General features: G+C 51.1%; 1 protein-coding gene across 1 annotated transcript in view; it reads left to right on the top strand.

The window, feature by feature from the left end:
* Window positions 1–24,525, top strand: part of Cow (Proteoglycan Cow) — a 148,701-nt gene that overhangs the window by 80,401 nt on the left and 43,775 nt on the right. Inside the window, exons 5-6 of the mRNA XM_078180212.1 lie at window positions 9,132–9,277; window positions 12,019–12,173. Coding sequence (XP_078036338.1) covers window positions 9,132–9,277; window positions 12,019–12,173 — 301 coding nt within the window. The remainder of the gene's footprint in view (window positions 1–9,131; window positions 9,278–12,018; window positions 12,174–24,525) is intronic.

The raw sequence follows: 24,525 nt of genomic DNA, 5'->3' as shown, positions 1-24,525 counted from the left end.
TCGCGCCTCGACTCGTACTACTTAACCAGACGTAGACTCGTACCGCTCGGTGTGTCTCGTCCGATCTGCCCTTCCAAGTTCCACCGCCAGATTTTTCGATCTAGACGTCGATACATCCTCCTCTCTGCCTGCTCTGATCAGACACCGAGATATACTACTGCCTTCCTGCCCGACCTCGCCCTAATATATACTACTTAGTCTCCCGCCCAGCCACGCGCTGATCTAAACCACTGTCCCCTGTCAGACCACACACCAGCGCGTACCACTTGTCTTTCTGCTCCAGCCTCCAGCAGACGATATATTACTCTTCTCTCGGCTGACTAGGTGTACAGATCTACCACTGCTCCTCCTCTCCTGTCCGATCGAATGTTGAAGCTTTGCTTCCTTTTTTCCGGTTTCTCTCTCTCTTCTTCTTGTTCTTCTCCTGCTCCCGTCCCTCGAGATCCACCACACTGATCTGTTTGCAATCTGTCTGAAACATCAAGCCACTGTACCACACCTTCCCTGTCTAGCAAAACATTCGGACGGTACCATTTGCCTCCCTTCTGTTCGACTAAACATCGAGATCCACGGTGCCGTTCTCCGTTTTACCTCGCCGAACATTGAGTGTCGTCCTACTTGTTTCTTTCCCGCCCGACGAAACATCGAGATCTGTTACTTCGTTTTCATTGTCCGACTGTGCAGAACGAGGCTCTGTCGCTTGTTTCTCCCTCGACCGAGTAAATCCAAAGGTGTACTACTTTTTTTTTCTATTACTACTCGGTTCTCTCTTGTCCGACCAAATCCGAAGGCTCGCGCCACTCTCCCTCTCTCCTTGGCTGACTAAATCTGAAAGTGTACTACTTCTTTCCTTCCCGTCCGACAAAACATCGAGATCTACTACTACTACCGCCACTACCACCAGCACAGTTTCTCTCTCGTCCGTCCAGGCACCGACGCTCGCTACTACTTCCGCCGGCTTTCTACCACTTGGCCGGGAGTTCAACCAACCGTGAACTGCAGCTTCGCGTCCCGTCGATCGACCATTGACTTCCATCAGCCTCTCGCAAGCCTAATCCCCCGACTCGACCGCGCTCGGATTAGCGGAATCTTGATCCCCCGTCCGCCTTGAAAGGATCGATAACAGGTTGCCCGACCGAAAAACGAGGACGACATTGGCGGTGGAGGAGGAGGGGGGGGAGGGATCGAGGCGAAAGCGAGAGACAGACGAAGGCAGGGGGGTTGCCGCAGTCCCCCCGTCTACTTGACGCCGCGGCAACTGCAATTTCCATGGAAATACGAGTCGCTCTCGGACGGCAACGCGACATCGGACAGCACATCAGCCTCTCTCCACCTCATTGCCCCGCGCCGCGCCGCGCGTATTTGCGCCGCGGTGAACGCAGCCGATGCGACGGGCCGAATTAGTCGATCCGATATATCGGACTCCTTGCCGAGAGTAGTCGGCCTTTGCAGAATTAGGCTGCCGCAGCAACGGTCCCGGATCCCCGAGCCTCGAGTCCCGGGATCCGAAACCTTGCCTCCCCCCCTCCCCGCCTCCCCGACCGGACGACAGAATGAATGCCGTTGCAATTCCGTCTGCAATAGACTGCGGTCTACAGCGTATTTTGCGGCCGTCCTCGTCGTCCCATCGCGGCGGCGCCAAGCCGCGCCGGTTAATGCACCGTCGGCCGTTCGATGCACAAACGGGGCTGTTCGCTCGTCGGGAAATGCGATCGCGCGTCGGAAACCAGCCTCTTCCTTCCACCGACTTTAACTGATTTTAGGAGAACCCTTTTTGCTACCAACCGTGCAGTATCGAGCCTTTGACACGATTATGTAGGATCGTTTCTTAAACAGCCGATAAAATTATATCGTTGTCGGATCGGTGCAACAGGAGGGCACTTGATAAATAAATATCTCTCTTCGTAGAGATTGGCAAAGGACAAAATGGCGAGGCGTCGGCGAGAAGAAGCTATAGGACAATTTCATTAGCGGACGTTGCGGGGAAACGATCGGCACGATTCGAAAAACTCGAGCAGTTCCTTTGACCGTCGCCCACGGGAGTCTTCGTTTACGGTTACGAGGTCGTGTTTCCCGGGATTCGGAAAAACCCGGCACCGAGGGAAAATTGTCCTTTTTCCCGTGCAGGCCCGTCTGGCCTCTCTCTCTCTCTCTCTCTTTCTCTCTCAATTTCGTCAACCGTATTTCAGAAGAAAGCGGCGAAACGATGTTTTGTTCGCGCGCCGTGATTACCGGAGAAAAGCGAGGGAACCACCGACGCCGCGACGAGGCAAGTTGAGGCGAGGGTGAGGCGAGGCGAGGCGAGGCGCGGCGTCGAGTGGTTAATGGCCGGGCCTCGTGTAAAGTTTAAACGCTGTTAGCCTGATTTCGAGCGGAATTGTTACGAGCCCTCGCATTCTTGAGTGTTGCACGCCCGCGCGCTGCTCTGTCCCGCCGAAAATCGTCGACGGACGTCCCTCGACGGAACTACTCGCTTTTCACCGGCAAAAATCGACGCTGGAAAACAAACCCCTTGGCGGGCCCGTTGCTTTCTTCTTTCCGGCCGAGAGAACGAGCTTTCTTTCCTCGATGCGCGTTTCGGGTCTTCCTTCGCCGGCCGGAATAATCGTCCGCTAGAGAGAGAGAGAGAGAGAGAGAGAGACTGTGTCTGAAAGCCAATTTAAAGTTCGCGGTCCCTTTGTCAACCCTTAACTCTCGGACGCCCGGTCCGTCGAGCTACAAAGTCTCCTCTCTTTTTAAGAAGCGCCGGGGCAAATTTCTTAATTCGAGCATCGCGCTGTAATAAAAACAACGAAGGGTCTAATTAAATTCAGCCTTATCTCCGCGAAGCAACGCACGCGTTGGCCGCTTTCGGTGCACCGTAGCTTCACCGTTAAACTGTTTTAAACCGACTTAAATTTCAGCCAAGCGGTTGGTAATTGTAATGGGACGTATTAAAAGATATCGTACGCGCGGTTGGAAAGTCAGTCGCTGTTGAAAATTCGTTCGACAAAGAACGCGGCCTCGCGTGGCAACCAACAAAGACATTTTTATATTCCGAAGTACCGGCGTTGCATTTCATTTCAAGCCCGTTCCGAACGAGGCAGAGCATAGAAACCGGTCGGCAAAATTTTCCAGCAAAGGACAATGCAGCAGCTTTCCCCTCGCGGTCTGGCCAAAGGCCGAGCTGTTCCACTGCCGCGAGAAACCACGATACGAACGTTCTCGGGTCTGTATCGTTCTCGATCGTGGCGAAAAGCGAGGAGAGAGAGGGAGAGAGAGAGAGAGGCAGTCGGGAATTTCCTATTCAACGATCGTATTAGAAATTCCTCGGACAAGGATCCTCGATTATCGAGAGTCCCGGCGCCGGATGCATTCTTGTTGTTTCATCGAAGCTTTTGTGCCGAGAATTTCCAATTTTTCGGAAAAACCGGAACCGCGGCGAGCGTGGCGAGGGCGCGGGGGGGGGCGGGGGGGGGGCGTGTGGCGCGGAAGAAGGGGGAGTTATTACTCCGGTGGAAAATTAAAAGTCGAGTTCAATCCACTCCATATTCATCAAGCGAGCGAGCGAGCGAGCGCGCGCGCGCGCTCTCGTCGGTTATAGCGCGACGAAAAAGGAAACACCGAACACGACGGTGTAATTATGATTCGAACAAAATCAAGCGCGAAACACGGCGCAAGAACGAGCGACCGCAGAGAGATAGAGGGAGAGAGAGAGGGTCGCGGGTCCACGGAGAAGAATTTAATTATTCTTTCGCCGGAAAGAGAACGGAAGCCGGTGCCGGGTTTCCGGTGGTCAGCTCCGCGGCCCTTGCACCGGCAAATCAAGTTTCCTTGAAATTTTGCCGCTCGCGGCAACGAGAGATATTCTGTTTCTTGATACTCGAACGCGGCTCGTCGCCGTCGTCGACGTCGTCGTCGTCGTCGTCGTCGCTGCTTCCGTCGCGTGTTCGAAACGCGACTAATTAGAAAAATTGCGCGGTGTCCGCCGGCTTTGCAGTCGTTATCTTCCGGCGACGCGACGTTTTTACAGCGGAGACGCGTGTGCGCTCGGGAATCCGAGAGTTCGTTGGCCCCCCGCGGCTTCCCGCATTTCCCCGCGTCGGCAGAAATTATCCTGACGACATTTTCGAAATTCACTCGCCGCCCCGCGCTCTAATCAATTTTCGAGCCGGCAATTTCGGGACTCGCGAGCTCTCTCGACACGATCGTCGACCGGGCGGTTCGCGAATTTTTCGCGCTCTCGGAGCTTTGCACGCGCGTTCGGGGACGTTCGAAGCGTCGTTCCGAATTTTTACAGCCGCGGTTTATGGTCGAATCGATGGAATATAGAAACACTCGCGGGCAGAACGGAGGATTCCGGATGGGTTCGCGAATCGATAAAATTCCCCGTAAAATCGGGAAACCCTTGGCCGAGGTTCCTCCCCGACGTCGTCGTCGTCGTCGTCGTCGTCTGCTCTTCAATTTCTCGAAACTGTACTCGCTTTTCGACGCACAATGCGGCAAGCCCCGTGAAACCAGCGTTTCCGGTTCGAGGACGCATTTCCACGATCGCGGCCGAATAAAATATCGCCGACAGGGAACGAACGATGAAACGACGCGAGACGTCCTCCATTACTTTCCCCGCCCCGGTTTTTACTCTTATTATTTCCTCCGGTTCCGGGTAATTTCCCGCTTTAATATGCATTGGACGGTTATAAAATCGCAATGGCCCCGCTGGAAGCGGGGATGGAACGGGGGGGGGGGTGCAACAATGCCGGGACTACATCGGTTATTTCGCCGGCGTTCGTATTCCGCTTGGCCGGCACTAAACGCGCCGGAAACACCGTTCCCGCGGAGTTCGTTCGTCCGCAAAACGGCCACCTTTGTGTACCGTTTACGTTTTATAACTTATACACGGCCGAGATCGTAAAAATTTATTTCGAACCGATACGAAAACGGGTCTTTCCCCATTTCGACTTCGAGCTTTTGCTTATCGATCGAGCCCGTTGCTCGACAATTTCACGCATCGAACCAGCGTTCATACTCCTCGACGAACCGAGCCCATGCCGTTTTACCATTACTTCTGATTTCCTGTACATTAACGTAGACTTATCTCGAGAAAGATTATCGCGTATTTCGCACAGATGATAAATATCTTATTTATTGTTCCAAAAAATGACCGAACGCGTCTTGCTCAACGCCATAGCCGCGCAAAAAAGCTGACGTCCGTTGACAACGGTTTCTCGACGGGTTCGCTCGAACGTCATCCGGCATCTGTCTGTCCGCCGCGTCGTCGCAGATGTCCGAACGATCGGCAAACAGAGGAGAACGGCCAGAATCTTTTAATTGATCGCGGTCCCCCGCCGGATGCCCCTCTTATCAAACAAGAATAAATGTCCCCGTAAAACAGCCCTCGGGACACAGGCGCGCGTGCACACATAGAGAGCAGGCGATAGGAGAAGAGAGAGGAGAGAAGAGAAGCCGAGCTAATGCTATCGAACGGCGACCGTGTAACGGAGACTCGTATTTCTCCATAAGCAGGTGGGACGTGTGTTGTTTGTTGCCGTGGCGCGCGTGGGTCGATTGAAAACCGAAGTTTCCGCGAGTTACCGGAAATACGGGGGATGGCGGACGTGGAGGAGGAAGAGGCTGGCTCTCTCGAAGGGGGAGGGGAGGGGGGGAGGGGATAGGGGCGAGCAAAGTGGCAGGGCGCCGGGGATTGCATTTCGCATTCATGGAATTCCATCGGGCCGCGCGAGCGCGCGCGCCCCCGTAAATCAAAAGTTCTACCGGTTCCACGTCGAACCGGCCGAATAAAAGGAGCAAGAGTCGAAAAATAGAGCCGTCCGATTCGAAAAAAAAAGAAGACCGAGGCTGCAACCGGATCGGCGGGCATCTCCGCAATTTCATTAGCGGCGGCGACGGCGGCGCGCGTGGTCGATTGATTTCGCTGCCTGATCGAAATCATCGCTCGTCGAGCGGATTTTATAATTGCCGAACGAAACAGCGAAGACGTCGCAAGAATTCGACGTTGAACTCGAAACGGCCGGCCTCGAATTCTTCGTTTCGAAGCTGCTGGATTTTCAAGCACTCCCTCCGGAAGATCGCGTTGTAATAAAAATGGTAAAAGGTTTTAATTTCGCAATTGTTTTGTACGACGTGTGCGTAGATTTTGTGGGCTAAACAGTACAGGGCTCCAGTGTAAATGGAGACAGTCTGAAAAATTCCATACTACAGTTTATCGATCCGAAAAATCAGAATTTCTTGAAGACGGACATTTGTGAATTGAACTCGCGTTGGGAAAAATGTATTGAAACAAATGGGGCACATTTTGATCAAATTAATAGCTTTTGAAAAAAGATATGCAGTTTTATGTACTCCGACATTTCATATGCACCAACCTGATACTTTAACTCTTGTTTGTACAATCGATAATTCTTCACGAATTTGAACGAACTGCAACTCCTCCATTAACGCTCCTAATAGATGCATACGACTCGTGGTTGCAATTCATTAGCGGTGTACGTATTTCAATATTGTCGATTAGGTTGCGGTGAACGTGATCGTCGTTCGAGGTCGAATACCGCGAGGACCGCGACGTCCTCTCGAGAGGATCGAACCGCGAATCCGCGAACGGTCCCGTAAAGAGGAGACGCCGCGTGGAGGCTGCGACGGACCGTGAATTTCGAATCGGAAAGCGTTCTTTGAGGGGAGAGAGAGTGGCTCGTGGGAAAGAGCCGGGAATTAGTCGAAACGAATACGGAGCGTCGAAAGGGATCGTTTTAAGTAAAAGATAAAAGGAAAGGCCAATAAACGCGGCGGAATTGATAGGGGTTGCGCGAGAAAGGTTCGACGGAGATCCGCGATGGTCGAAAACTTTCTTTTCTATTTTTCTCTCTCTCTCTCTCTCTCTCTTTCCCTCTTTATCTCCGTCTTCGTTTCTTCTCTGTCGTGAACGCGCGTTCTCTCTCTCTTGCCTCGGCACGGGCGATAACACCTGGCCAAAGTTTGAAGCTTCTCACGGGCCACGGGCAGATGGGCCGATATAAAAAGAGCGAGATTAAAGGCGGATTGGCACGTACATTATCAACCACGCCCACCCGTTTCTCGCGTTACACCCTCTGTCGCCCCCTTTCAACCCCTTTCAACCCGTTCCCAGGCCCTTTCAACCATCTCTTTCGCCTTGCTGCCGCGCTTCCACAGGGATGAAGCTCGAAAATCTGCGAGAGGAAATCTCGCTGTTCACGGTCGCGAACGTCTCCGTTCGCGAACCGTCGAGCTTCGCCGCGATCGCGACGATTTATCCGGGGCCGGAGCAACGTCTCTTGCCCGATGTCGCGGAAGAGAAAAGCGGCCTCGGAACGGCAGCCGGGCGAGGCCGGCCTCTCTCCGTCTTGATAAAGGAGTTTGAACTAGCTTAATTACCGCGTTACTCGGTTTAAACTAATTACACGTTTGCCGACGACCACAAATTCTCGAAGCGCAAGCTACCGACTCCGCCGGCGCTGCGGCCGAATCGGGATTATACTGCGGAGAACGCTATGCAGGCTTCTTTATTAACGGCGGCGTGCCTTCCCAACTGTTCGTATAATTAACCGTTCCCGTGCTGATATTCTTTTAAAATCATCCCACCACCTACGAGCGAATTATTGCCGGATTTTCTAGGATCGTTTTCTCCTTATTTTCGTAAAGGAGACCGACTTTTGCTTCAATTTTTCTCAAACGAAAGCGCTGAAGTTTTTCGTTAAGCTTACGCACGCCGCGAGATATATAGCAATTTCTTCGAGCGGGATATCTTTGAAACCGACGGAGTTACGGACGTTTTCTCCGATGCCTGGCATCGCGTCGAGAGTCGCAGCGATCTCGCGATGCTGGATCGCCGGAAACGAGTCGATTCGCGAGCATTATTCGGTTAGCATTAATCGATCGAATGACGCGGCAATCGATGTTTACAATGACACGGTTTTTCTGGCTTTTCCGGTTGCTCGCGTTTGACACCCTGTCGACGAGCAATTTCGCGGGTGCCCCCGCCCCCTCGCGCGCGCGTGCAATTCGTCCGAAACGAGCCGGCCGGCTCGAATTATTAACTATCAATTATTCGGCCGGCGCGTGTCGATACCATCGGAGTCGATTGGCTACGTAATCTCGGCGCTCGGAAATGAATTAATTCGCGCGCGGATTCGATTATTCCGTCGAGCAATTCCGACGGCCGATAAAACCCGGGGACGCACGCGTTCGACGCGCTCGCCGGACTGACCGCGCGCTCTGCTACAAATCGGCCTAACCGATCCGTGGAACGGTAACCTCAAGAACAAGTATCCGGTCGTGCGAAGATTATGCGAGAATTTCAGGGCGTTGCAATTAACGAGACATCTCGTCCGACAGCCTCGCTTAAGTCGCGGAGCGCGGCGAAACGTTGTTGCAGGCTGCACACTCTCTCTCTATCTCTCTCTCTCTTGGCCCCTCGCAATTCCGCCGTTACGACGATGCAGTGCTTAACGGTTATGAAGCCGTGCGTTACGGGAATTCCGAAATTTTTCACCGGAAAACACCGGCGAATTTAGAAACCGGACGGCGCGCGCACCTGTGTGCATGCATGCATGCACGCGCGCGGCCTGCTGTGTGCACGCGATAAAACAGTGCGCCCGGAGAGGATAATGTAACGCGGCCCCGAGAATAATAAACTGGTCGGGCAAAAATGGTTCGCCGAGTCGAATAAATACGGGAGCGCGAGAGCCCCGGATACGTTCCCGAAAATTCTGGGTTACGCGCGCGCGCGAGTCCCGGAATGGAGAGCGTGCGTTCAACGAGAAACCCGTGTGTTCCATCGATTCGCATTATTATTCGCCGATTAACGAAAATCGCCGCACGGAAAATAAGTAGAAGGCTTCCTCCTTCTATCTCCTCGACGCACGGACAACGATCCGTATTTTCTTTTTTTCTTGTCTTCGGATTTTACGGCGGTCGATGGAACCGCCAGTCGACGAGTGAAATAACAAAAGAGCGTCGGTCATACGATTAAGGCAACCGGTCCCGGGCTCGCTGTTTACCCGGGAATTGTGGGAGTGGGAACAGAAAGGGGAGGGGGAACGGAGGCGGGCTGGTATCAAAATACAGCGGAGGCTGGCAACGGGTTCGTGTAACGACGCGTGTCTTCCCTTTTGTTCCAGATGTCAAGAATGTCCTGTGGTGAAGCCGACGTTCCTATGCGGAAGCGATAATCGCACGTACAGCTCGCCGTGCCGGCTCGACTACCACAATTGCATCCACCATACGTTGGTTCGCATCGCCTGCAAGGGATTCTGCCCCTGCAAAGGTAACCATCATCGAGTTTCTTCGTTTCAAAACAGTTTCATCGAGTTTCTCGATCCCTCCGAGCTACACACCCTTCCACCCTTATTAAGCCCTGGATTCGATACGTTTCCCGACATTGGATCTTCCTGTTACGATTTAAAGGGTCTCTCTCTCTCTCTCTCTCCTTCAACCTATAAAAGAAAAAAAAACTACAGGATTCCATTGTTCTCTGCCTCGGAATATCGCATTCTGTGCCAAAGCACTCTTAACTCGGTCAGATTTCGCGCGTTTCGATTGATTTTAACTGGCCGCAGTTACTCCCCGCGTCCGACCAATTACTCGGTTTTACTACTAGCAGCTCCTCGACGTCTCGCGCGCTACTTAATTCTGTTCGAAAGTAGACTCACCTCGATCCGTCTCGATTATATTACCTTCCAATCGACTACTCGACACTTGCACTACCATGGCAAAAAACCTAACAAATTTCATAAGATTTCAGTATTTTAATTTCCAATTGAATTAAACGAAAAAAGAACGACGATCATTTTCCCCGATCGTTCGATCGACGTTCGACGAGATATCGATATCAATTCGAACGATCGTCGGTCCCTCTCGAAAATCGCGCGATAGTCGAGAATTTTATTTCCGCGAAACAATTTTTCATCGTATATCTCGAGCCATATGGTCTTTTCTCCTCGGCCGACCGAACGACATGTTCCGCTACTTAACGGCGAGCCGCGGGTGAAAAATGGCGGAAGAGGTCGGCCATTGATCGAAATCGAAGGTTCGTCGGAGTAATTAAAGGTCGACATTGGCAGGGCGAGGAGAGATATATATGTAGAGAGAGATAGAGAGAGAGAGCGGTGTCCGACGAAAGCACAGGAGAAAAAGTCTCGGACAAACGACGGACGGAGAATCCCGGGCGAGAACGTTTGTTTCGGTGTCGATGGTTTTCACGTGAATCGGGATACGAAGGAGACTAGCCCCGGCCCCGGGGGGGGGGCAGCCATTAATTCGGGTCTCAAAAGCTGTCGGTGATAAATCAAACCGGCTTCCCGGATAATAAATCAAGTTTGCCTGGCCTACATCCATGTTCTTCGCTCGCGCCTCCTCCCGAAGAAATGGCCCGAGCGAAAGCTTATCAATATGTTTCTTTCGCCGCTGAAACGTATCGCGGTACGGCTGTCGATAATTTATCGGCTCCATCGAGGGGGAGGGGGCAAGCCTTTCTTCCTAATAGATCGGCTGTTTCATGCTTCCGCGAGAGAAATTAATCCCATAATATGGCCGGGGCATTAATCAAACTAAACGCGTCCGCGATTCAATGCATGGAGTTCCTGCGACTAGTGGAACAAAGCGCGTCCGATCGGCCGGAGGGAGCAGCGGACACTGCGGATCTTTGCGATGAGATGCCTCGGAGATGACGGATCCTCCGAGGATCCACCGGGATCGAGGGAGATCTTGCAAGGATCCACCGTGATCGATATTCCGCGAACGCAATTGCCGAGCAATAAACGCTGATTTCGCGCGGGAACTTTTCAGCGACGGAGAAGTGCTAATCGACGCAGCAAAAGTGCAGGAAGGCTTCTCGCGCGAGAAAGTCGAGCGGGACGAGGTTGCGGTTCAATCGCGTTAAGAGACCGCTCGTTCAGAACTTACGACGAGAAGAGCACATACCTTGGAAACGAAGCCGGCTAATTTTTCCGATCGCGGGACGCGTCTTCCATTAATTCGACGTCGCGTCCTCCGACTCGCCGCGCGAAATTCATTAGTTAGTTTATTCATACGGCGACCACGTGTAGTCTGTTTAACAATGGAGTCCTGTTTGCGCCACCCGGAGCCAGAGCCGGGCCACGGGACAGAGAGAGGGCGCGCCCCCCATGAATATTCATAATTGCCTGTTGGAACAATAATGCCGGTGTTCGGGCGCGCAGAGCTCCGCGATCTCCTCTGCCTCGCCGTGGCGCGCGTTCCGGCCCGGATAAAACGATCGAAGCTCTCTCTCGGCAATCTCGGTTAATCCTTGAAGCGGGTCCGCGTGCTCGCGAAAAATACCCCGACGAATTTCGGGCTAATAACCGCGCCTCGAATTATCGGGAGCCGTGGCGGGGGAAGGAGGGGGCGGTCCTTGCCAGAATCGTGTTTGAACAAGCGAACTCGCCGCTCCGATTCTATTTTTCCCTCGCTTCGATCGTCGGCGAACGAGGAGGCGGAAGCAAACCGAACAACAGGACGATAATCGAAAAGGGGGCAACTCAAACACACACACGCACATACAGGCACACCGGCAATCGGCCGTTGATTTTTCACCTGGCCGGTCGAAATTCGGGCTCGTTAACCGGCCGATAAACACTCGAAGGATTTCATCGCGTCGACTCCGAAGAATCAGCAAATATTAATCCGCGGACGCGGGTTCGTTTGCTCGTATTCGCGGTTAACGAGCCGTCGTCGATTGCTCCTTCGAATTCCACCTGTCTTTCTTTTTTTTCAATTTCGACTGGCACGGTTACGAAAATAGCTGCGAATTCTTTCGGAAAATTGAACGAAAGCTTTCGAACCTTGGCGCAGACTGGCTGACAAATGCCTCGACTTCAAAGGCAAATGTTTTAGTCTCCTGGACTCTCCTCTCGCAGGACTTTTTAAACGAAACGTAGTTCAAATTAAAGACGATAGTGTCCCCTTTAACGTCGCATTTTATCGTGAAATCCCTGGCAGCCACGACGAACGCTAATGCTAAACGCTTCGCGTTCCGGATTGTTTCAGGAGCGGATCTGAGAGCGCACAGCAAGAAGATGCAGATGCAGCGGCAGAAATCGTTGGGTAAGATGACGCGGAACCGCGACATCACCCTGACGCCACGGGACTTCAACTACGACAATCATCATTACCAGTACCTGAAGTACACTAAGCGCGCTAAGGTGAGTCTCGTCGTCTAATTTCGCGCGCGCGCGCGCGTTGAAGCCGAAAATATTTTGCGGATGATATATGGAGATGCGCGTCTCGGTGCGACGTTAACGGCCGACGGCGAGCTTTAATCAATTTTTGGCCGTTCGCAGTCTAATAATCCGCGTCAGAAGTTTAATTAAAACAATGCCGGCGCGCGGCAGGGGCGTGTCGGCCAGGGGGGGCGATGAAAAGTGGCCGCTGTTATAACGGGGATCGAGTATCCTCGTTCGAGAGGACGCGCGATAACGCGATAATGCAAATAAACAGCCATAATAATGATCGTTTCGGGATCGTTATCGCCGGGATACTCTGCGGCCGGGAATATTAGTCAATTAGCCCGGCGAATTATGATCTATAATCGTCTCGGAGGGCGAGAACCTGCCGCGCCGGCACCTCGAAGGAGAGGAGGGTACACGCCGGGGTCGGCGGGCCTGCGAACTGGATCCCCGTGCCGGATAAAACCGCGATAGACCGCAGAGAAACAGGATACAGGCTCGCTCGCCCTCCCTCCCGGAGCCACCCTGCCGCGCGCCGGTCAGCAGTTCGCGAATTCTGCTGAATCTCGTCCCTGGGAAACGGGGCTCTCGCACGCCTCCGAACCCCTTTCGCTCCCCGCCACCCTCCGGCACTATTTTCACGATCGTTTCGATCAGGCTGCAAAGTTTGCGCCGAATATAAATTTACGCGCCCGCGTCTGGCCCTCTCTCTCTCTCTTTCTCTCAGCCTGCAGGGTCGATTTACAAGTGGTATAAGATGCCGATGGTCAGACGCGCCTCGCTTTCTGCTCCTCCGATTGATTCGCTTTCGATAACCATTTAAGCCGTCGCGCGAACGATGGGCCGCGATGTTGTCGGCATCGATACTACTTCGTATTCTCGATCTTAATAATATTATATATATATAATATTATATTATAGTTAAATTCTTCGAATTGTTCGTGGTCGGCTGGCGGTGGTCTCTGCCGTTCGATTCAAGTTCGATAAATTCCGCGGTCCGTTAAACGACGCCGCGATTTCCCTAAATAAAACGGACAGGTATATTTATTTATTCGAACGCATTTTCCATCTCGATAGGGGCGATCTCGTTCCGTGTCTAAAACGGGATACAAGCTAACCAGTTGTCGGGACAGTGGCATTGTCGAGCCGCGTGGAAATAAATTTACGAGGCCATAAGTATTCCGGCCCACCGCGATGCATCGGCGTCCAGAATTACCAGAACCGAGGATCGATATACCGGTCGGACACGTCACATATTCGAAGCTCCTATTAATAATGAAGAAGTGGAAGAAGCCAGATTTGGTCAGCGGGAGTCGCGTTACGTAGTATCAATATTAAGTGGTATAGATCAGCGTCATCCGCCGTCCAGGTAACTCCATAAATCTCGCGCGTTTTATTAAGATCGGGCGGCTCTCGGGTCGCGAAAGAATCGCGGGGGATCATTTCGAGATATCGAAAAATCCTGATCCCCGACAGGAGAGAGAAATGCCGTCGTTTTAAGTGGAAACTTCCCGTTGATCTCGCAAGGTGTTCCAGCTGGACTTTTTTAACGGTGCGCGGCTTAAATTAACGGCGGGAACGTCTACTTTAAAACAAGGTATCTTGGATTAAAAAACAATAACGAGATCGCTTCGAAGAATTGGAAAACCTTCGACCCTTAATTCGAAGATAAACGCCTCTACTTTATCGGGTCAAGTCGAGCCGATTTTAAGTAGCACTCCCGTAGGACTTTTTTCATGCAACGTAGCTTAAATTAATTTTTTTCTGGTTCGTGGTATTTTCATTCTATTTAACAAAATAAATTTGTATGCATACAAAATTTATTCTTGCGACTCCTGCCAACAGTTTTACTTGATAATTTTTGTCAAATCTAAACCTTATTGTTACAAAATTTATTTCGCAACGTAATAGAATAATTTTAGATTCACCGCTCGAGTGCAAAGGGTTAAAAATACCTAGCCTTAAATCAAACGCGGCACTGTTCGCTTCGAGAAATCCACGAATAACCCAGATATCGGACAGGATTTATCTTTGGAGTCGCTGGGTTTTTTTTCCGTCGCGACTCTGAAATCGAATGGCAGTTGCGTCGGTGGCCAACGAAACATCGTTACCGGCTTGTTGATGGTATTAATGACGTTATTGACAGGGGTGGGGGGTTGGGAAGGAGGGAAGGAGGGGGCCGCATTAAAGCCGCGTCAAAATTTATAAATTGTTGATATTCAATCGTCGTCGCGCGCACTCGTTCGGCCGAGAGAGAGAGAGAGAGAGAGAGACTCGGCGAGGAACCCCGGTGAATATTTCAGCGTGCCCGGTTTTAAACGACGCCATTGCTATTCGTATTAGGGGCTATGAATTATTTAAGTTGGAATCACGGATTCGCGAGATGAACAGCATACTGTCAGGCTAAATTGCAAAATAAATCTGAGCCGACGCGACGCGGCCTGCACAGAGGGGAACCAAGAGAGAGAGAGAGAGAGAGAGGGAGAGAAGGAGGTTGAATCGCTTTCCATTTAACCGTTCGCGGTTTCCACCGCTCTCCCCGCGCGCCCCCGAACCCCGAAACGGTCTCGTTATCGTATTTCATCCGACGAAATTCTGTAAATTCCACTCGGCGTAAGATTTCATCGCCACCTGTACGCCGGAAGCCTCGCGAGGTGCCCCGAGCTCTCCTCGTCGAAACAGAAAATATCGTCACGGCCCTGGATCCCTCCGAGTTCCCGGCCGACGTTGGCGTTCCGAGTCCCGAATCCTCGTACTCGGCTCGACACTCGGAGCCGCCAGTTTTCCGAACGCGGAATTCTCGGAACCTGGATACCCGAACGCTCGAAGCTCCCAGCAGAGAACTCTCCAACAGAGACATCGAGCTCTCTGTTTGGACGCGACACGGTCCATTTTATGGGCCAGCGTCGACTGCGAAAGGTTAATGAATAATCAATGTTAATTAAATTAATTACATATCATATATCACATTTTATATTTTATATAATATAAAATAGCAAAGGAGGCGAACAGATTGTACAAGGTTTGTTTGCGTGGCAAAAGAGAGAACAATGGAAGAACAAAATTGACCGAATGACGCCGAGCGTCGTGATATTTAGCGTCGTTGTGGGATTTCCACGGATTAAAGTTATTAGAGAATACGAGAAATGGATTTTCCATGGATTTTCGATCGGCGCATTCGGACGCGGCCGGTTCGACGTCCCGCGAGGCCCTTCGAGCGGCGCGCTTAAAAACCCGTGGCCTCGTGGCGGCGTGCGATTGCAAAATCGATTGCGGAATCGCGCGACAGCCCTGGTTACCCGGTGACGCGAAAACGGTAAACTCGTCGGTTCCGAATATGCTCTCGGATCGTTAATATTTAACAGTCGGCCGGAGATTCGTCGGGCCGTTGCTTACCGTTCCATCAGCTCCAAGAGAGTGACGGAGAGCGAATGCGAGAGAGAGAGAGAGAGAGAGGGTGAGGGAGAGGGAGGTCGCGGTGCGTGTGTCTCGGCCGCGTCGTTTTAACGATCGCGTGCAGGCCCGGAAAATCCGGGACACGCTAATTTATTTCGAGCGGCGGTGCCCGCCGCCGGACCCAATTATCCTCCGCCCCTGAAAACTCGTTCCACGGATCACCGGCTCCTGGATCCGTCGGCATTCGCTAGTCGATTAACGATCGTCCTTCGGCCAGAAAAAGCAATTCCGCCGATTTCTCCAGCCGTGAATCGCTTCTCCGTGAACGACGCGCTTCCCTTCCCGTCGATCGATCCCCGTGAAAACGATCTTCCTCTTCCCGCTGAGAGAGAGAGAGAGAGAGAGAAAGAGAGCAGCTACTAACAGGTTCCCCGTCGCAGCCAACGGCTATTTATTTACCGGAAATCGCGCGCCAAGGAGCTTCGCCTCCAAAGATGCCCCTTCTCTCTCGCTCTCTCTCTCTCTCTCTCTCTGTCTCTCTCCTAGCGCGCTCGTTCCATCTCCCGGCCGCGATTTGTTATTCCGAAAAGCTGGCAGCTCCTCGAGAGTCCCGCGTCTTTGTTCCGTTCAAGATCCTCGCGAACAGCCACGGTGCTCGAATTTCCGCGACAAAACGGCCAAACAACGCGCGCGGCCTAACTTTCTTCCTCGCAAGCCGGCGGCGGAGAGCACCGGAGGGAGCTGCGGGAGCGCTGCGCGAAAGATCGCGAATGAATTTTAAACGCGAAACTTCCTGCGAATTGCCATCGGTAACGACCGGTGTCTGCCGGCGTGCCCGTAGCAAAGAAAACACGCCGACGATGCGTTTTCCCCCTCTCCCCCGAAACTACAACACGGAATTTCGAAATAAACCTGGGAGCGACCCGGCTGCGTTTTACCGGCATCGCGACTAATTTTCCCGCCTGTCGAGACGAGTCGTCGTTCGTAGCGTTTCGCTATCTCTTCGTTGGAGCCTAACTTGTCGCGACGATTTCAGCTTCGACTCGAGGTAAGAGTGCAGAGCATGCAGCGGAGTGCGCGAATGCAACCGTTTTGATTTCAAATTGAACGATCGTGGCCGCGACCGCGACCGCTGCGAGAGCAATTACCGCGAGAACTGATCAATTTTCGAAGCGGCGCAGCCGCACCCTTCTCCTCTCTCTCTCTCTCTCTCTCTCTCTCTTTCGTGTCCGTCTCTCTGTTCGTTCTCCGCAGGAAAAGCTCGCCGCGCGGAATGATTATCCCGCCGTGACAAAGAAGCCCATTCAACGGGACACGCGTGATCGAATCGAACGCGATTGTCATCGATCAAAGGGGAGAGCTCGATTATTCAGCCCTCGCGATTTTATCGACGCGAACCGCGGCAGACGCTTCGCGCGATGTGGCTATTGTTTGTCCGCTTTGTCGCCAATTAGCCGAGATCGCGCGGCCGCGCGTCGATCGACGAATCGCTGTCGATTCACGGATCGTCGTTAAACCGGCGCGGCGGCGCGACTTTGACGTCGGCGACAATCGGGAGCCGCGGATTTATCCGGCTCGAAAAATCGCCGAGCATCGACCGGTTCGCGATGCCCGCGCCGTTTCCATAAAGCTTCGCGAATTCTCGTCGCCGACGGATCAGAGTTCCGCGGGACGGACGGGGACTCGGACCTTTGAAAGTTCGAGCTCCGGTAGATTTCTCCGATCTCTCGAGAGCTCGGAGATTTTTGGGAAAATTTCGAATGTCTGCCGCCCCGAGAATTTCGTGCTCTAAGAATTCCGAACTTCGAAAATTCGGATATAGAGCCTGCAGCGTCGTCGTGGAGGGACCGTTCGGAGACCGAGAGGGAGAACCATTGCTCTGTCAATTACGGAGAGGGAGGCGAATTCGCTGGTGAAAAATTCCACGCGGAGGATCGTCGGCCGCGTTACAGGTCGGCCCTGGCCCGCGAAAGTAATACAATTTGCCGTGTAACACGCACGGCCGAAGGAGGCTGCGATTTATCGACGATATTTCAATTCCGACGAGCGTAAGACGGGGTGAGGCGGGCCCGTTCCCTTGTCAACCAGTTCCGAAGGGTGAGCGTCGCGTTTGTACAGGCCTGCGCAAAAGCTGGCGACGACTCCTCCGACGGGACGAGACGGGACGAGCCGTCGCGAGGCGCGGCGAGAAGGGCCGACCTTTAGCGCGATTAAAAAAGCTCCCGCCGCTCCATGAAACAAATACCTCTGGCCGTTTCCGGTGCTCCTTTCGTCGACAATCATTCTGGGCAGCCCGCGCTCGCGTTAGCCCAGCTCTCCGCGATTTCTTTCGCGACTGTGCGCTCGCCGGGGCTGCTTCATCGAATTCCTCGCTCGTTTCTACGTATCTCTAGCCCGCGCGAGCCGTGAATATCGAAGCCGGAGCAATCGAATTTCAACCGAAATCCCTTCGAACACCTCGCTTTATTTATTAAAATCGAATATTCCATTGGCTCGGCCGCTGCTCCACTCCGCCAGTGGCGAGCAGAGGACCTCGCCAGGTCTTCTTTACGAGGACCGCGGAGGATTCCGAGAAGGGAATCGAAGCGCGAAGGGTTAATGTCTAAAGCCCGGTCGCTCGACGCGCTTCGGCTGATCGAAGACGACCTGCGCTCGTCGACGGGTTTACCTGGGGACCGTGTTGTCCGAGAACGCTCGGAAATCCGTGCTCGATGTCGCAAGGATCCTAAGACAGGCTTTTCCGAGCGAGAAGTTCCCGAGGAAAAACAATTCAGCGGAAAATCCGAGCCTCGCCCACGTATCCCCGACGACGACGACGACGACGACGCGTCGATCTCGAACGCCAGGTTTTCGCGAGTTCGACTTGCTTTTCCTTCCCGGTGATATTGTTTACGGACTGTTTGCGGCATTGTCGTCCCGACACAGCCCTCGGACGACCCGCTCCAAACCCTCTCCTCGCCCGAGAACTCCCTTTCATCCCTCGTCCAAACATCTCTCTCTCTCTCTCTCTCACACCCTCTCTCTGGAACACGATTTCAATCCCAAAGCACAATAAACGCGTCTCCCCTCTCGTCCCCGATCCGCGAATTTGATACCGTATACCCCTTTTGTCCTCGGACGGAGGGCTGAATAAAAACAAATTATCGAGTCACCCTCCCGGCTCTCTGATCCCGGTCCCTGTGTTTACTCGATTCCCGGCCGAACAAACGTCCGATCTCGCCGACGCATCCGTCTTCCGTCCTCCGTCTTCCGTCTCCCGAGCCCTGGACCAAGCCGACGCAACGCGCTCGACCGCGCCCCAAGCTCGCGTTAACGACGCGTTCGTCGGACGACGATAGAGTTCAATTCAAATTGAATAGGTTTCAAGCTTAAATAAAAGCGAAAGAGAGAAAGAGACATTGTTTTGGCGAGGGTTGGACATATCGCCGCAAAGGTTTAACCCTCTTAGCACCGAGCGAAAAAGCCAACGGTATTACTTGAGTCTGGAAAATGGCTCGTAAAAACCAAACGAAAAGCAATATTTAGGTAATTGTAAAAGCAGCGTATCGAGAACGAAACTGAGAATGAAACAGCGACACCAATTTTTCTATATTCATCAGAAATTACATAAATAATAAATGTCTAAATATAAGGCACTTTTCGCCAGGGCAGAGCGGGCCGATATATCGGCTCTCCGGCACTAAGAGGGTTAAAGTAACAGCTAAAACTGTTAGCTACTACTAGACTAAAACTGGAGTAGTCTGTCTAAAACGGGTTTTCCTCCTCCGCTGGCCAACATGAATTTCTTATCGCATGCTACGTGGAATTATGCTTCGTAACGCGCTGTTTATACGAAGGGAACAAACGATTCGCCCGATTTTGCCGGACGAAACTAATTAACGAGCGGCCGATCGAAGTTCCGCGAAGCTCTGGAGGAAAAAGAAGCGGGGGAGGGAGATTCGAACCCCTTCGACACGCGAGACTTCTATCACTGCCGGTGTTTTATCGAGCGGCCTTCTCTCTCTCTCTCTCTCTCTCTCTCTCTCTCTCTCTCTCTCTCTCTCTCTCTCTTTCTCTCTCTGTGCGGCGCAGTCTACCTTCAACCTTAAATTACAAGGTCGTCGACTATAGCGGGCCCGCAGTGCACAGGTATCTCGGGCCGAGCCGTCGTGTCAGGGACGGACCAGCGACTTAGCGACTCGGAATGCCACCCCGTTCCATTGCCTATAGCAATCTACAAGTTGATCCAACGATCCGGGCGCTCATCCATTTCGGTTGCCGTAAAAGTTTCTTCGGTCTTCCTGCAAGCTATACAGGGTGTCCGAAAAATCTCTCGCCAAATGTGTTCCAGCTGTTCCGAATTATTTCTGACTGTTTTTTTTTTTTTCAACATTTCGTCGTATTTGAATGTCGACGTTCGTTCGCGTATCGGTCGACGGGGTTCGGATATTTGAAAATGGAACAGGTGTCCGAATAAACGGGGATTTAAAAATTCGTAAGCGGAACGCGCGCGGCGATCTCTAACGAGCTGATCCGAGAACGACGGCTCGCCGCGACTTCCGGCTGCCGTGGATCCGTCGCGACTCGTAGACGGTAAAAAGACGCCGAGAATCGGCCGATCTCGCGAAAGTTCCGCTCGAAATTCGCCGATGAATTCGGGAAGTTACGACCGTGAACTTTAGCGCGCGCGCGCGAGACTCGACAACGGGAAACCATAAAATTCAGCGGGGCCACGGGGCATTTCCCCGGAATCTAAGATTCCAGATTGTAAGATCCGTGGGGGGTGCGCGGCGCGGGGTGGGGGGAGGGGGCATTAAGGATCCTGAACTTCGGACTTTACAGGGCAATTTTCTGTAACTCCCATAATTCCGAGCATATTAAGGACACCGGCATACTACCGGACAGGAAGAGACGGCGGCGCGTCGTTCCATCGCCCGGCATAGTTCGCCGGCTTAACCGGAAGTAAACGGCGGCTTTTCTTTCCCGATTCTTTTTACCTCGGTTAATCCCCCCACCCTTCCCTTCTCCCTTCCCTTCCTCTCTCTCTACGTTCGAGACTCGGCCACTCGGCCGAGATTGTCCGTACTTCTAATTAATTCCGGTTTCCTCGAAACGCCGCTTAAGGGCGGCCGCGGCCCTCCGCCCTTCGCTCCCCTCCCCCTATCGACCGTATAACATTAATCTCCGTTCCGTGCCGCGGAACCGCTAACGCAACTTTTCCGCCAACTATTAACTCTCGAAATCTCAATTTGAACTTTCGAGCATCGTTCTACGCGGGACGACGATAGTCATTTCGCGAGATAATATTGTTTCGATGTTCGTTCCTTGCTCGCGAAAGGAGGGACCGTCTCTCCGAGAGAGAAAGGTCTCGAAAGGTCTCGGCGCGCCGATTTAACAACGCGATATTCGGCCGCATTTCCGGCGTGCGTTACATTCGATCGGATTCAGAGCCATGTCGCGCGACTGTGTTTGTTTTGCGGGTATCCCGGACACGCGTTTAATTACGCCGACGCCAATTGTCGACGCGACGGGGGCAGCCGTTCCGTGGACCCCGGCGATCATAAACAGGGTCGAGCCACCGTAAACGAACCAGTCGCGACCCGACGCCGGTCGCAGAGAGGAGCGCAACCACCCTGGAGCCATCGTGAAACGCCGTTGGATCGCCGTAAACGAAACGATTGCGTCGAACTCGTCGACCGCCGTACAGCCGGGGGAATTTTCTTCGAAGAGATTATTCCTTCCACAGCTCTTGCTGTTGCAAGACTTCGACATCCAGGACTGAACAGCCATTGAAATGTAATAATTGCAACGGTACTGAAAGTTTGAATCATCAAAACGCGGTTGATCGTGATCGTTGTCGCAAGTTGCGTTGAACCTTAGACGTTCATCGAATCTGTCGTATTGTTAATAAATTTCTGCGTTATAGAAATGTTAACAAGTTCTTTTATTTTTTATGTAACTTTACTCTTCCACAAATCGATGTGGATAAGATGGTTTCAATCTCTCATCCTCGAATCCTGCCCTTCCTTTCCTTCCTTTCCTTCCTTTCCTTCCTTTCCTACCTTTCCTTCCTTTCGTTCCTTTCCTTCCTTTCCTTCCTTTCCTTCCTTTCCTCTCCTACTCCAGCCACAATAGAATCGCAGTAATGAAAGACCAAAGGCAAGGTAAGTATTAATTACCAGTGCGCAGAAGAATAGTTTAAAAAGCCAGCTAGGATTAATTTCACCGCGAACAGCTTCTCGATTTAAACTCCGTCCAACCAAACCCGTCTTACCAGCTCCCTCCTCGTTCATTCTACTCTATTTACTTCCCTTCTTCGTCTCGATATCCACACTCCTCCACACTATTTATCTTCAATCTTTTCTCACGACTTATTGTTTTCCTTCAGTCGGTCAGTCTTTCTCGCAAAAAAAAAAAACGATGAAATATCACAGGAAATCCCGTCCAACAGATTCGCAACCACACCTTCCATTACTCGTCGCTTGTCGTTGAGTTGCACTACCTCGAAGATTTTTAAATTTAGGTCTGACCCGACGTTGACTTGTACTACTTCTGCAAAATTTCTAATTTTATATCAGGAGAACGTGAAATGCGGGTAGGTATTTTTGAAGAGGTAGTTTTTGGAGATTGTTCAAAGTTTGGTAAGTTCTTCGTTTATTTATCATGTTTTGCTGTATTGATTTTTATTGTTTTTTTTACTGTGTAGACGCAGTAGACTCTGCTGAACAATCCTATGTATTTGGTTTATTATTTCATGCCATCATTTTACTATAATTAACATTTATCGGAGACCTTACAGTCTGCTTTTTTGGTATTCAGATATGCGAATTTATGGACCGCTGCTCACTAGCGCCGCGTTGCGGTAGAACGCCCGAACTAAAACGTACTTTTTATTGAATGTAGGCTTCCAGAAAAACATTAATTGTGCCGTAATTAGGACATAAATAAACAAACCAAGGACGGCGGATTGTTCGCGAAAGTCTACTGCATCGATACAGTATAAAAACAATAAACAAACGTGCGACAGAACATAATAAATAAACAAACAAGTTGCTAAACTTTGAAGAACAAATTATATTATTTAACAATGTTTTCATTTGTTTTCTTTGGATAGGATCGATGCAGTAGATTCTCCTGAACAACCCTGTATACTCGGTTTACCATTTCATGCCCTCATCTCCCAATAATTAATGTTTATCGGAGACCTTACATTCTACATTCTTGGCATTCAAAAATGTGAATTTATGGACCGTGGCTCACTAGCGCCGCGTTGCGGTAGAACACCCGAACTAAAACGCACTATTCACTCAATGTAGGCTTCCAGAAAAACATTAATTGTGCCATAATTAGGGCATAAATAAACAAACCAAGGACGGCGGATTGTTCGCGAAAGTCTACTGTATCGATACAGTATGAGAACAATAAACAAAATTATGACAAAACATAATAAATTAACATTAAAGTTTACTAAACTTTGGACAACAAATTATATTACTTAACAATTTTTTCATTTGTTTTCACTGTATAGGATAGATGCAGTAGATTCTCCTGAACAATCCTATGTCTTTGGTTTATTAATTAATGCACCCATTGAGCAACAATTAATGTTTTTGTAAATGCTTAAATTCAATAAAAAGCACGTTTTAGTTCAGCCGTTCTACCGCAACGCGGCGCTAGTGAGCCACGGTCCATAAATTTGCATTTTCGAATACCAAGAATGTAGTATGTAAGGTCTCCGATAAACATTAATTATTGCGAGATGGTGGCATGAAATGATAAACCGGGTATACAGGGTTGTTCAGGAGAATCTACTGCATCGATCCTATGCAAGGAAAACAAATGAAAACATTATTAAGTAATATAATTTGTTGTTCAAAGTTTAGTAACTTTTATATTTATTTATTATCGTTCTGCTGTATTCTTATTTGTTTTTCTTATACTGTATCGATGCAGCAGACTTTCCCGAACAATCAGCTGTCTGTGTTTTGTATAATCTTGTCAGCGGAAATTTTAAGGATTTTTCTCGCAAGTAGTGCAAGTCAACGTCAGTCCAGACAAAATTTTCCGTGGAGTACAACTCAAGCATAAGTCAGACTTTACCTTATACTTACTTTATAAATACATTACCTGACAATCCGCTGATATACTCTGCCGCCATTAAAAATTTTTTTTAAATCGTATCGTCTATACTTACATTGTTGCACACTTGTTTGACAAACACAGTTTATCGCCTGTGATTTGCACTATCTCTCCGACTAACGATGGATCTGTATACTTACTACTGGCGCTCGTCCGACTAATTACTGAGCTGTTCTACGCTGTTGCACCAACATACATACCTTTCATGTGCTCTCTCAATATTGGTGACGAATGATCTTCACGTGTGAAGGGTTTCTACGTGTTCTCGTGCGTGTCTATCATGTGCACTAGTGCGTGTCTCGTACAGTACCGGGGTCGAGCTGTCTTTTCCTAACGTACTCGTGATTGAACGGAAAAACGAACGAACGAGTGTGGCCGAAGGAACGAGCGAAGGTAAGAACAATGGAATGGCCGAAGGAATGGACGAACGCATGAACCGACGGATAAATGAACAAACGAAGGAACGAACGACCGATGAAAGTGAAAAGTGCGACTCGCGAAGCAAAACTGCGCCGGCAGGAGAAAGAAGGACCCGGCAAAGGTTGAGGGCGGGGGCAGCGGGTGGAAAAAAAAGGGATTTAAGAGCGACAAAGTGACGGATTCCGAATTTAAAAGGTATTCACCGACAAAAGCTTTTGTTCGATAACTCTTCCGGCGCTCGGCGCTGTCATTTGAATGGAGTAGTCGATTCAATGAACATTTCATCGCCCGTTTCGTTCCGGCGTGTCTCCCGTTCTCGATTATTCGACGGCATTCGTCGCTTTTGTCTTAGCGACCGGATCCATCGTGTTCTCCGCCGTCTCGCTCCCCCGCC

The sequence above is a fragment of the Augochlora pura genome, chromosome 5 (genome assembly GCF_028453695.1).
Source record: "Augochlora pura isolate Apur16 chromosome 5, APUR_v2.2.1, whole genome shotgun sequence".
Classification (NCBI taxonomy): Eukaryota; Metazoa; Arthropoda; class Insecta; order Hymenoptera; family Halictidae; genus Augochlora; species Augochlora pura.
Note: the sequence above shows the minus strand (reverse complement) of the source record. Positions and strands in the feature narration are given on the sequence as shown.